This window comes from Neomonachus schauinslandi, chromosome 16 (genome assembly GCF_002201575.2).
Source record: "Neomonachus schauinslandi chromosome 16, ASM220157v2, whole genome shotgun sequence".
Classification (NCBI taxonomy): Eukaryota; Metazoa; Chordata; class Mammalia; order Carnivora; family Phocidae; genus Neomonachus; species Neomonachus schauinslandi.
The window spans coordinates 7922324-7936570 of record NC_058418.1 but is presented as its reverse complement, the minus strand read 5'-3'; the positions used below and the strand labels follow the sequence as shown (position 1 = coordinate 7936570).

Sequence of the window (14247 nt, the reverse complement as noted above, 5' to 3'; positions counted from 1 at the left end):
AGAGACAGAGAGCATGAGAGGGAGGAGGGTCAGAGGGAGAAGCAGACCCCCCGCTGAGCAGGGAGCCCGATGTGGGACTCGGTCCTGGGACTCCAGGATCATGACCTGAGCCGAAGGCAGTCGCTTAATCAACTGAGCCACCCAGGCGCCCATAAATTTTATTTATTTTTAAAGTGTTTCTTTTCTTTTCTTTTTAAAAAAGATTTATTTATGAGAGAGAGAGAAAGGGTAGAGGGGGAGAGAGAGAGAATCCTGAAGCAGACTCCCCACTGAGTGTGGAGTCTGACTCGGGGCTCAATCCCAGGACCCCAAGATCACAACCTGAGCAGAAATCAAGAGTCAGCCGCTCAACCTACTGATTCACCCAGATGCCTATGGGTAAATTTAGAAAAATGCTCTTGGTTTTAATGATCACTTCTCCCAAAGATCATGGAAAGTTATATTCCTGAATATTCATGAGGTCACAGAGGCAGTGATAAATACGTGCAGTGTTGGGGAGGCACCTTCTGGAGATTCACCTGGACCCACACCCTAAAGGCATGTCCAGGACACTCTGAGCGGGACCCAGAACACCCTACCCTCTGGAAGGTCCACCATGAACATCAGAGGGGACCCATTATTCCTTTCTTACTCAACTGAATCGTCATTACCCAAGGCAGTCAACCAACAGTGATAAAATATTTTTTAGAACCAGAGTTGGTATCTGGCCAACAGTGCTTGTAAGGTTGAGATGAGGAAAAGAAAAGGAAAGAAAAAACCCCCCAAAACTTAAGGTCCTAAACCTACCAAGGGGCAGAGCTGGACTTAGATTCTAGAGCTTTTATGTGAATCACAGGGAAACCCAGAGATAAATCACTAATGATTCTAGCACAGAGGGGATTACGTGGGGCTCTTTTATCTTCTGCAAAAATGGCCCTGGGTTTGGACTCAGGTTTCCTTGCAACAGCAGCTCTAGACCCAGTGGAAAATATACGGGCATTAACAGCCCACAGACTAACTTTCAAATCCCGGGTCTCCCACTTACTAGTTGGGGACATGAGCTACAATGTTTCAGAGCCCCACAGCACGGATGAGTAGCAGGCATTCACCCTTCACCAGACGTTGTTTTTGAGAGCTGAGTAATCGTAGATAAGAGGCAGTACGTCTTCCTGAAACCCTGTGTATGAATTTGCAAGAGCTGCTGTAACAAAATACCCCAGACTGGGTGGTTTGGACAACAGAAAAGTCTTTTCTCAGAGTTCTGGATGCCAGAAGTCCATGATCAAGGTGCTGGCAGATTTGATTTCTGGGTGAAGGCTCTCTTTGTGGCTTGTAAATGGCCAGCTTCCTCCCTGTGTCCTTATACGGCTTTTTCCTCTGTGCTTGTATATAGAAAAAGAGATCTCTGGTGTCTCTTCTCATAAGGACATCAGCCCTATTGGCTTAAGGTCCCAGATTTACCACTTCACTTAACCGTTATTCCCTCCTTATGGGTCCTACCCCCAAATTCAGTCACATTGGGTGTTAGGGCATCAGCGTATATATTTGCAGTGCTGGCAACACAGTTGAGCCCCTAACACCCTGATTTCTCTCTGCAAAAGGAGATTGTTGGCTGCAGCTTGTTGGAACCACGGGAAAATCTGAGATCATGGGCATGAATTGAAAGTCAACATAACAAGCGAAAGTGTCTCAATTCCTGGAAAAGTTGAGTCCTATCCATATGTAGACAACTGATAACTTACCTTCAATCGGTAGCTCTTGTGGAGTCGAGAGTTTCATGAGAACCAGAGATGGGGGGATTTGGCATGCAGAGAAGAGGAAGAGGATGCACATTTTGTTAAGGGTCCAAAACGCCTGGGTTTGAATTTAGCGTCCACCTCTTTCTCACTGTGAGATTCCGGGCAACTGGCGGAACCGATTTCAATCCTGTTTTTCTCATCCATAAAATTGGGATCATCTAAGTACTCTTTATTTTCCTCACCAAACCTGCTCCTCCTGCTGTCCCATCTCAGTGAATGACACAGGCATTCACCTGGATGCGTGGGTCACCCCTGGGATATCCCATCTGCCACCCTGTAGCCAGTCCTACGGACTTTAGCACTGAGATGGTCCTGGACGCAGCCACTTCCTGCTCCTGCCGATGCTCTCTCTTTAATCCAAGCACCGTGATTCCCCCAACACACCACACAGCTGCCTGACCGGGCTCCCTGCTCTGCACCTCTGTGCCCCCTCTATTCTCTTCACATAGTAGCTAGAACAAGGTCATGTTGCTGCTGTGATGAGAACCTCCCATAGCCTCCACGACACTTAGGGAAAAAATGCCAAAGTCCCTGGTCCGTCTGACCTTGGACTTTCCCCATCACTTGCCCAAAGCAAGCAGCCTCCCTGCTATTCCTCCAGCTCCCAAACAGTGTGATCTCAGGTACTGACATTGTGTGTCTGTCTGCAGAAACACCATTCCCAGAAGACATGGGGCAGGACTTCTTCCTTCTTTTTCTTCAGATCTCCGTGATTCAGTGTCGACTGTCCTAGAAAGGCTGTTTTTTTTTTTTTTTTTTTTTTTAATTTGAGAGAGTGAGCAAGATAGCATGAACAGGGTGGAGGGGCAAAGGGAGAGGGAGAAGCAGGCTCCCCGCCGAGCAGGGAACCCGATGCGGGGCTCGATCCCAGGACCCTGAGATCATGACCTGAGCCACAGGCAGATGCTTAACTGACCAAGCCACCCAGGTGCCCCTAGAAAGGCTGTTCTAAGTCCCTCTCTCTAATGCAGTCCCTCTGATTTTGAGGAGCAGAGAGCCGTTTTCGGGAAATTTTGACAACGACATCCAGCGAACGTCTCTGGCACGTTGCTTAAGGCCGGGGGCCAAATGGCAGATTTGTCAGCACGCCCACATGTCCTCATGGTCACCATGTGTGCACAACACCATAGGAAAAAGCGTGTAGGTATTTATTTTGGACAGAAGCCATTTGGTTGGGTGGAAGATACTGTGAATCCTCCAGTCAGGTGAATCTGGGTTTGATTCCCACCTCTGCCCCGGAGCAAAACCATCATCATTAGTAACTATTCATGTTAGAAATGGTGTTGGTGAATGTCCAGTGGCTCGATTCAACTCCCGGCTGCTCCTCGTACTAGCTATGTGACCCCCTATGCTTTGGGCCTCACTTTCCTGGTGTGTAAGCTAGACATGACAATTGCATCTAATTCATAGGAGTGTTGTATTACATGCATGGGTATGTGCAAAGCAATTTAAACAATCCCTAGCACAGAGTAAGTGCCATGTAAGTGTTTGCTTTGATCGTGGCTGTTACCACCACAATTATTACTGCAAGTAATAGTAACAAAGTTCTTATTTTAAGATGATCATTCTACAACCCAGACAAAACCTCTATCAGGTAAGCAGTAGTGTGAACCCAATTTGTGGGTGGAAAAACCAAGGCCCCAAAGAGTTAAGTAACTTGACGGAAGTCTCACAGCTGGAAAAATGTGGGGTGGGTTTCAAATTCCATGGTGTCCGATTCCAAAGTGCTCTGAGCCACTATGTGGCGCAATCTCTTTGGACAAGCTCGACGATGTTCAGGAAATCGTGGTATAGTCCAAGCACGTGGATGATGATGTTCCACTTAGGCAGAACTTAATTTTATACCTGGAACTTCAACAGTGATGGGCTCAAGCCTGACCCCTAGTGGATACATCAAGAAGAACGTGTGAGGGTTTGCTTTCCTTCACCTCTTCACCAGTATTTAAGATTTGATATTTTGATGATAGCCATCCCAACAGGAATAAGATGACATCTCAGTGGTTTTGATTTGAATTTCCATGATTAGTGATGTTGAACACCTTTTCATATACCCATTGGCCATTTATATGTCTTCTTTGGAAAAACATCTATTGGGGCCCTTTTGCCCATTGGTGCAGCCATTGTGGAAAACAGTATGGAGATTCTTCAAAAAAACAAAAATTGAACTACCATATGCTCCAGCAATCCTACTTCTAGGTATATATCCAAAGGAAATAAAGTCAACACCCTGAAGAGATACCTGCACTCCCATGTTCACTGCAACATTGCTCACAATAGCCCAAATATGGAAGCAACCTAAGTGTCCATTGATGGACGAATGGATAAAGAAAATGTATATATAATGTACATATGTATCATGCACGATTATCCATCCTTAAAAAAGGAAGTCCTGTGATTTGTGACAACATGAATTAACCCAGAGGACATTATGCGAAACAAAACAAGTCACACACAGAAAAAAAAATGTATGATCGCACTTATATGTAGAATCTAAAAAAGTTGAAATCACAGAGGGTCGCCTGGGTGGCTCAGTCAGTTAAGCCTCTGCCTTCAGCTCCGGTCACGATCCCAGGGTCCTGGGATCGAGTCCCGCATTGGGCTCCCTGGTTGGTGGGGAGTCTGCTTCTCCCTCTGTCTGCCACTCCCCCTGCTTATGCTCTGCCTCTCTCTCTCTGACAAATAAATAAATAAAATCTTTAAAAAAAGTTGAAGTCACAGAAACAGAGAAGGGTAGTGAAAATGGGAGATGTTGGTCAAAGGGTACAGCTGGAAGACTTACTATAAAGCTAACTGATTAAGACAGTAACCAGGACAGTACAATATTAATGAAATGATAGACAAGTAGATCAATGGAACAGGATAGAATCTGGAAACAGATTCACATATATAGAGTCAGCTAATCTCTGACAAAGGAGCAAATGCAATTCAGTGGAGAAAAAGTAGTGTTTTCAACAAATGGTGTTGGAACACTGAGTTTGCAAAACAACTATCTGCCAATGGACTGGTATCCAGAATACATGAAGAATTCTTACAACTGAGCAATAAGAAAACAAACAACCCAATTTAAAAAAAAGAGCAAAAGATCTGCACAGATATCTCACTAAAGAAGACATACAGATGACAACTGAGCTTATGGACAAATGATCAAGATCATGTGTCAGTAGGGAATTGCAAGTTAAAACAATGAAATACCACAACACTCCTATTAAGATGGTTAAAATCCAAACACCAACACCCCCAATGCTGGCGAGGATGTGGAGTGGCAAGAACTCTCATTCATTGCTGGGGGTAATGCAAAATGGTGCGGCCACTTTCGGGGTTTGGCAGTTTCCTACAGAGCTAAACTTGCTCTTATCATATGACCCAAATGAGTTGAAAATGCACGTCCAGGTGTGCCTGGGCAGCTCAGGTGGTTAAGCATCTGCCTTCAGCTCAGGTCATGATGCCGGGGGCCTGGGATTGAGTCCAGGGTCCTGGGATTGAGTCCTGAACTAGGCTCTTTGCTCAGTGGGGAGCCTGATTCTCCCTCTGCCTGCCGCTCCCCCTGTTTGTGCTCTCTCTCTCTCTGTGACAAAGAAATAAAAATGTTAAAAAAAAAAAGAAAAGAAAAAATAAGTCATCAGACCTATTCTCTCTTTAAAAAACAAAAAACAGGGGCGCCTGGGTGGCTCAGTTGGTTGGGCGACTGCCTTCGGCTCAGGTCATGATCCTGGAGTCCCTGGATCGAGTCCCGCATTGGGCTCCCTGCTTGGCGAGGAGCCTGCTTCTCCCTCTAACCCTCCCCCCTCTCATCTACTCTCTCTCTCTCTCATTCTCGCTCTCTCAAATAAATAAATAAAAAATAAAATAAATAAAATAAAAAATAAAAAAAATAAAAAACAAAAAACAAACAAAAAACCGAAAACTCATGTCCACACAAAAACCTGCACACAGAGGTTTACAGCAGCTTTATTCATAACTGCCAAAATCTGGGAGCAACCAAGATGTCCTTCCATAGGTCAGTGGATAAATAAACCAGTACATCCAGACAATGGGATATTATTCAGGGATAAAATGAAAGGAACTATCATGAGCCACATAAAAACCATTGGGGAACCTTAAATACATATCGCTAAGTGAACGAAACCATTCCTAAAAAGCTACATACCGTATGGTTCCAACTATATGATATTCTGGAAAAGGCAAAGCGATGGCTACAGTCATCCCTAGAGGAGAAATTCTGCCCTAAGTGGAAAGGCGTCCTGGTGGGGATCAGAGAAAGAACTTGGAAGTACAGAGACCTGAGGTGGCTGATGGGGATGCTTTTGTAGGAGACGAGGGCAAACAGAAGGGAGAAATCCTTTGGAGGCTGGTTGGTGATGAGAGAAAGGAAAGGCACACTTTAGGACATTATGAAATAAAATAGAAGCCCCCAAATAGAAGAAACCACAAACCTTCCTGCCATTGAGCGCCCCTCCTCCCCCGTAAAAAGCCGTCCAGGAAAGAAACGGCCTCTCACTATGTGGACGACAGAGGGCGCCCTTGAGCTACAAATCTTAAAAAACCATCAACCCCCGAGTGTGATATGCTACAAGGTGGCGGTCTTTGTGCGTGCGCGCGCGCGCACACACCCCAGAAGCAAATGAAGCAAGGGAGTGAAATATCCTCAAATAAGTGTTTGGAGATAGGAAAAACATCTTGAATTAGAAATTCAAAAAGCACTAAAATGAATTTTTTTAAATGGGGAAAAAATGGAACGAGCTGGAAATGGAGAAAAAAAATATAAAGTGTCCGAAGTGAAAACTAAATTAAAATGTGGCCAAGGGACAGTAGCTCTAAGTGCAGACTCAAGAAGGGGCATTTAAGAAAGGCCCAGGAGGATGAAAACAAGATAAAAATATAACAGGAATTATAGAGGCTGTGATTGAAATAAAGCAACTTACATGACATTTATAATGCGTGTCCCTGAAAAAGAATAACAAGACAAAGGAAGAAAAATAGTATTTGCGATACAGTCAAAGAAAACTATGCAAAAATAAAAGAAGATCAGAATCTACATATTAAAAGATCCACCAGGGGCACCTGGGTCTCAAATGAACATTGGTTCTAGGATCTCAGAATGTGTATTCATTCTGAACAACAACAGTTAAACCTAAAATTTTTTTTTAAAAGATTTTATTTATTTATTTGAGACAGAGAGAATGAGATACAGAGAGCATGAGAGGGAGGAGGGTCAGAGGGAGAAGCAGACTCCCTGCCGAGCAGGGAGCCCGATGCGGGACTCGATCCAGGGACTCCAGGATCATGACCTGAGCCGAAGGCAGTCGCTTAACCAACTGAGCCACCCAGGCGCCCTTAAACCTAAAATTTAGCAGGAAAATATTTAACTTAGGGTTAGTTCTCAAACTTCACAGCTAACATCACACACAACCATGAACACCTGAAAACTTTCCTTTACGATCAGGAAGAAGACAAAGATGCCCATTCTCACCACTTCTATATTCAACATAGTGCTGGAAGTCCTAGCCAGAACAATTAGGTAAGAAAAAAGAAGTAAAAGGTATCCAAATTGGAAAAGAAGTAAAATTATCTCTGTTCACAGACAACATGATCTTATAAGTAGAAAACCCTAAAGATCACACACACACACACACACATGGTTGGAACTAATTAATAAAATCAGCAAAGTAGCAGGATACAAAATCAACACACAAAATTCAGTTGCATTTCTCTATGCTAACAATGAACAATCTGAAAAAAAATTAGGAAAACAAACCCATCTACAATAGCATCAAAAAGAATACAATACTTAGGAATAAATTTAACCAAGGAGGTGAAAGATCTGAACACTGGAAACTATAAAATGTTGCTGGAAGAAATTCAAGACAACACCAATAAATGGAATGATATCCTATGTTCATGGATTGAAGATTCAGTGTTGTTAAGATGTCAATATGACTCCCAAATGATCTACGGATTCAATTCAATCCCTACCAAATGCCAATGAGATATATATATACAGCAGAAATAGGAAAGAGCCATCCTAAAATTCATATGGAATCTCAAGGGACCCTGAATAGCCAAAACATTCTTGAAAAAAAGACAAAGTTAGAGGTCTCCTACTTCCTGATTTCAAAAGCTACAGTTATCAAAATAGTGTGATACTGACTTAAAGACAGATGTAGACCAATGGAATAGAATAATTTGAAATTTTCTAAAGGGTACTTTTTCCAGCTTCCAGTTTTGATGTGGTTCAACACTCATAACTACATTTGTGTTCTTCAAATTGCTGATAGCTTCAGAGCATGAAACAATGTCCTGCGCAAAATTTTGCACATAATTGCAGAACTGAGAACATCTCTATGGTTCTGCATAGGAAATAGTAAGTGCTCCATGGAGGAAGTCAGTTCTGTAGAATGGTCCTATCACAAGATGCTCTTTCAATCCAAGTGGAATGTGTTCCAGGAGTCATGATGGAGGGCTGCTTACAGAAGTCCATTCTCCCCCCATCATTGTAGCACAATGGGAGCTGGTTACATGGGGGGCTGGCTACACTGTATTTGCCTGCTTCTTCTGCAGTTAGATGGGGCCATGTAATGACATTCTCTAAGTAGCTGCTTACCCAGGACCAGGGTCTCCAGTAATGAGATGAATTTAGAACAACAGCTGCCGAAGGATCACCACTGGATTGACATGATAATATATCATGGCCACTCTCGGCAGCCTTTTATGTTGTTCCTTTTAGAGAAATGAATAGGGTTGTAACAATCTTTCATGTCTATCTTTGGCGCCATTTATCTCTGAAATTCCCAAGAGATAGAGCATTTCCCTTTGTGCCCCATTCTAGTAGGACACTAGCAACAGTGACCTCCGGTGTAAAGGCTGATAGTCCAAGAGTGAGGGAACCAATGTGAATGGTAAACCTTTCTGAAAATATTTTTTCAAACTGTATCACTCCCAGGACCTGGGGAAATGATTGCAAGGCGTGTTTGGTATCTCACTGAGCCAAGAGCAAAGCGAACTCAAGTGAGGACTCTGTCTCATGTTTCTGGAATCTTCCAATCAAATTACTGGATCCCAGTGGTGGCCTGAGTCCTTGAAAATTAATCTTCACTCAGAACCAGTATTCAGGAGACCCTGGAAAGTTTATGTATTTCCCTTTTTCCTGGACACTAAACACTGTGCCCCGTTGGGGAAGTCTACTAAGAAGGCTGAGAGTGTATACCTGTGGTATACAGCTTCACAGTTGTCCAGCCTCCCAATCATTCAAGGGACATCGAAGCTGTGAACTGATTCATACCTGGACATTTGGTAGGAGATTGGCTCTTTGGCTCTTCCATGTAACCAATAGCAAGCTTTCAGCTGATTCTTTCTAAAAAAAAAAAAAACCACCCTATGACCTATTTATCACCACTAGATGTCTCTCTGGTCAACCATTCCCTAGGATCACTGTGCACCTTAGGGATTAATTGCCAACACCTGGGCTCAGTCACAGCGCGTTCTGCTGCTCTCCTGAGACAAGTAAGCCCACTTCAAAGACAGTCCTTTCTATGAGCATTCAAAGACTAGAAAAATAAGTCAAAAACATTCTTTTTAGGTTTCCTGTTTCTCATGAAAGATTACAATGAGTCTTCTGGGTCCACAAAGACAGTGCTTCCAAAGTTTTTGTAGGGGGCACCATGACCTGCAGCAAGAATACATTTGAAAATATGATTTGGCAGATATACATGTATATGTTTTTTTATTGAATTTTATTAACACACAACACTGTATTAGTTTCAGGTGCACAATGAAACGATTTGATATTGTGTTCACTGCGAAATGATCACCACAGTCTGGTCACCGTCTGTTACCATAAAAAGTTACAAAACATTTTTTTTTCCTTGGGATCAGCTTAAAATATTAGAAATAATATTGGATACACATGCAATACTCTCTGATTTCCCCTCCAATTCTGCAGCGTTTTTATTATTTTTTTAAATTAATTTTTTATTTTTATTTTTTTAAAAGATTTTATTTATTTGAGAGAGAGCTCGAGCGAGAGAGAGCACGAGTTGGGGCGTCCCAGGATAGAATTCAATTTTATAAATCTTTTTATTTATAGTACCTTTTAAAAATATTATTAATATTTAAAAATCATGGAGATCTATATATATACAATAAAATTTGCTATTTTAACTATTTTTAAGTGTACAATTCAGTGGCATTACTTATATTTAATGTTGTGCACTGTGAAGTAGATTACTGTCTATTTCCAAAGATTTTTATCACCCCAAACTGAAACTATATCCATTACACAGTGACTCTCTACTTCCCCGCTCCTTCTAGCCCCTGGTAACCTCTGACTTACTTTCTGTCTCTATGAACTTACCTATTCTAGATATTTCATATAAATGGGACCACGCAGTATTTATTCCTTTGTATCTGGCTTATTTCACTCAGTATAATGTTTTCAAGATTCATCCATGTTGTGGAATGTATCAACTTCATTACTTTCTTTGGCTGGATAATATTCCAATGTTGGGATACACCACATTCTGTTCATCCACTCATCTGTTGATGGACACTTGCTTGCTTCCCCCTTTTGGCCACTGTGACTAATGCTGAAAAGAACACCGGCATAGAAATATTTATCCAAGTCCCTGCTTTCAATTCATTTGGGTATATCCATCCCCAGGAGTGGAATTTCTGGGTCACGTGATAAATCCTGCTTTGCTTTTTGACCTTAATACCTTTTTATATAATAAAAGTCATGACCATGGAAACTGTGAATTAATCCACTTGATTTATAGTTTCTTTTACGTATTTATTTATTTAAAATATATTTTATTTATTTTATTTATCTGAGAGGGAGAGGGAGAAGCAGACTCCTCGCTGAGCAGGGAGCGGGACGTGGGCTTCGATTCTAGGACCCTGAGATCATGACTTGAGCTGAAGGCAGACGCTTAACTGACCGAACCACCCAGGTGTCCCAAGGTAATGCATTTTTAATAGACTTTATTTTTTAAGAGCAGTTTTAGGTTATAGTAAAATTGAGAAGACCCAGAATTCCCATATCCCCCCACACCCACACAGGTACACCCTCCCCCAAATTAACACCTCCTTCACCAGAGTGGGACATTCAATTACAATGGAAAGACCTACACTGACACCTCATTATCACCCAAAGTCCATAGACTTTTTTTTTTAAAGGCCTAATTTTACCCAATTAGTAAGTATAAGTATTAGTAAGTATAAGTCACTAGAAGAAGGTTTCCCTATCAAAACTTCATCATCCACAATCCATGGCCAAAACCCCAAGTTATTTACAGTTGGATCACTTTCAACTCATATCTCAGGGGGAAAAAAAAAAAGCCTTATAAGGAGGGTCTTATCTCCTCCTTTCACCAAAGAAACTGGAGATTATTTCCAATGAGAACGATTAGACCTTTTCGTGCCCCTCCCAGAAAATCTCACCATCAGTCACAGTATTTCCAAATCTTGTCCTTGTTATAATGCTGGGTCAGCGAACACCATTTTTTCCCAAAAGCGTCCCCATCTTCAGTACATTCCCGGTAGATCATGTGTCTGTACCAGAAGGGAAACACGCATTTTGCAAAGTCTACAGAGAAGAGAAGCAATCAGGAGAGGACATCTTTCTATTTTGTACCGCCTCTGTGCCATCCCTCTCATGCACGCGTGCGTGGGCTCACACACCCCATCCCATTCAGCACCATCCGCTCTGCAACATCGGTGGGGGTTTGAGGTTTTGCTAAAAGCTTTCTTTTCAAGGTAACGAGGTTGAAGCTCTCATAATATGTCTTTGGTGCAATGTGATTTTCATACTGTCAGAGACCTGCACAAAGCTCGTTTTCACAATTTAATTGACTGCGGAGTCCCTTTACAGCGTCCCCTCGCGGATCTCCTTGAACAGAGATCACCAACCACCCTGGGGTGTTCAGAGGCAAGACACCTACCATCTTCAGAGCAGTATTTCCAATATCCTTGGTAAGTCTCATTTAGGGAACACCACTTGTGTTTCGTCCTGAACTTGATGCAGTCATAGAATATTTCATTTTTGTAGTGGAATGGAAAGAAACATTTGCCATCTAGAGAAAACAAAAATTCTTGGTCTTTCTCTGGGAGTCTTAGTTGAGATGTTACAAACTTACTTTTGACCTCCCCTGGTTGTACTGAAATGAGAGCCTCTGCCTGGGGTTCTGCTGAACATTATTGGGTCACCTAACAGCAGAGCTGTTCGACCCCTACTAATAAAGGTTTCTTGTTTTCAACCCTTACTCTGGTTCCCACTTTTCTCCATGATATAAACACTCTTGATATTTTGCTTAGCATTTGGCCCCCAGTTCCAGAAACCTATCCTAAGCTCAGAAACATAAATGTGAGACTTATCTATTAAACAATCTCCCCTGCATCTCTTTTCTTCACCTTCTTACACACACACACACACACACACACACACACACACACACAATGTATATAGCCTGGTTTGTATCTATCCATTTTCTCCATGCGTATATATGGACATTTTGTATACATATCCATACATCCATACAACATACAGAGAGCCATACATATTATATATGGGCACGCATGCACAGAGTTTTTGCTCCCTCCTAAAATGAATCATAGTTTATATCCATAACCTGTTTCTAACTTAACTTATCACAAAAATCCTTTCCAACGTATCTTTTTTCCCCCCCTCCTGGCCTCCATTTAAGACAGAGTTCAGGGACGCCTGGGTGGCTCAGTCGGTTAAGCGTCTGCCTTCGGCTCAGGTCATGATCCCAGGGTCCTGGGATCGAGTCCCGCATCGGGCTCCCTGCTCCGTGGGGAGCCTGCTTCTCCCTCTCCCTCTGTCTCTGTCTCTCTCTCTGTCTCTCATGAATAAATAAATAAAATCTAAAAAAAAAAAAAAAGACAGAGTTCAGAACTTTCTCTAGAATTGAACTCATCAGTCTCTTCCTCAATGAAGGACGTCTCTATCCACCCACTTAAGCCAAAAAAGTTATCCAATATATCCTTTTAACCTTTATAGCTCTAACTCCTTTCTAATGCCAATTCATATTCTGTGATATGGATTTTGCCAAATTTACTCAGTATTTCCCTTATTCAGATTGTTTTCCCTCTATATAAAGCAGAAGCAAACTTTCCATATATGTAAATCCTTATGTACCGAAGCATTTATTTCTACAGAATGGAATCCCAAAACTAAGATTATTAGGTTAAAGCACATATGAATTGTTAACATTGTTGGGTATTGCTTCCTCAAAGGACAATAGCAATTCATCTTTCCTATCAATGTGCTGTTTTACCTGGATTTATTTACACAATTTTTAAATGTTTGCCTTTAAAACAGATGATTCCTGTCTTGCTTTAAAATAGATGGTGCAGGGTAGAATGAGCAGAGTCTGAAGTCAGCAAGCATCAGAAAAGATTATTTATTATTATTTGATGCATTCTTGGCTGACACCATGCTATTTATATTATTATAATTGTGGTTTGTTTAAATATCTGATAATACAGGGTGTTTCTCTAGCATGTTTTTTCCATAAGATTCCTAATTACTATTGTACATTTTTCCTATGTGAATTTTAAAATCAGGTATTTTCTGTTATATTGGCAGAAATTAAAGAATAGTGCCAGTAAAGTTCAGGGTGACTTTATTTCGTGTTTTTCTTTACCTGTTTACAAATTGCTTTTATCAAATTTATGAAAAGAGAAAAAAATTTTATCAGGAAAAACCCTACTGATCTCCCCATTTTTACAAAATTAAAAGAAAATATACTTTACTCACAAAGGTTTTCTGATGAACTTACCTTTGACTTCTGGAAAGTGAATTATAGTTTCTGAAAAAGAAAATTTGAAGCTGATATTTATTTCACTATTCTTATGTCTTCCAAACAAGAACATGGCATGATCTATTATTTAGAATCTGCTTTATGTTCTTCAATATGATTTTATCATTTACTTATTTAAGTCCTGGACATTTCTTGCTGATTTAACCCCAAAGTGTTTTTTGTCATTGATGTAAAATAGAATGATTTTCTTTTCTATCAGTGTCTGACTGTTGTATATTTATCTTATATCCAGCCACAAAGCCAGATTCTTTTATTGAAGCTAGAAACTTTTACTAGATTTCCTAGGGGTTTTAAAGTATGAATCATACAATAATTGTACTTCTTATTTTCTCTGGTTAATGGATTATTTCCTTTTTGCAAATATCACATGCATTAGGACCTCTCCACACCACCTCCCCAGTGTCAACTAGTATTGGTCACAATAGACACATCTATGCTTTGGACAGATGGAATGACATTCAGGTTAAGAATGTTCATTGCAGGGCGCCTGGGTGGCTCAGTTGGCTAAGCAACTGCCTTTGGCTCGGGTCATGATCCTGGAGTCCCGGGATCGAGTCCTGCATCGGGCTCCCTGCTCGGCAGGGAGTCTGCTTCTCCCTCTGACCCTCCTCCCTCTCATGCTCTCTGTCTCT

At 41.5% G+C, this 14247-nt stretch overlaps 1 protein-coding gene across 1 annotated transcript; it reads right to left on the bottom strand.

Moving 5' to 3' along the window:
• Positions 1–11215: 11215 nt before the first annotated feature.
• Positions 11216–13667, bottom strand: BSPH1 (binder of sperm protein homolog 1). Its single transcript, XM_021681078.1, has 3 exons — positions 13574–13667; positions 11714–11845; positions 11216–11358 (listed from the first exon to the last, which is right to left on the bottom strand). Exons 1-3 carry the CDS (start codon positions 13665–13667, stop codon positions 11216–11218), a joined length of 369 nt encoding a protein of 122 aa, XP_021536753.1.
• Positions 13668–14247: the final 580 nt, after the last annotated feature.

Coding starts and splice junctions, on each gene's coding strand:
- BSPH1 (XM_021681078.1), bottom strand. CDS start 13,667: ATGTTCTTGTTTGGAAGACATAAGAATAGTGAAATAAATATCAGCTTC. Junction 11,846..13,573: donor TCACTTTCCAGAAGTCAAAG/GTAAGTTCATCA, acceptor TGTTTTCTCTAG/ATGGCAAATGTTTCTTTCCA. Junction 11,359..11,713: donor GAAATACTGCTCTGAAGATG/GTAGGTGTCTTG, acceptor TCTTCTCTGTAG/ACTTTGCAAAATGCGTGTTT.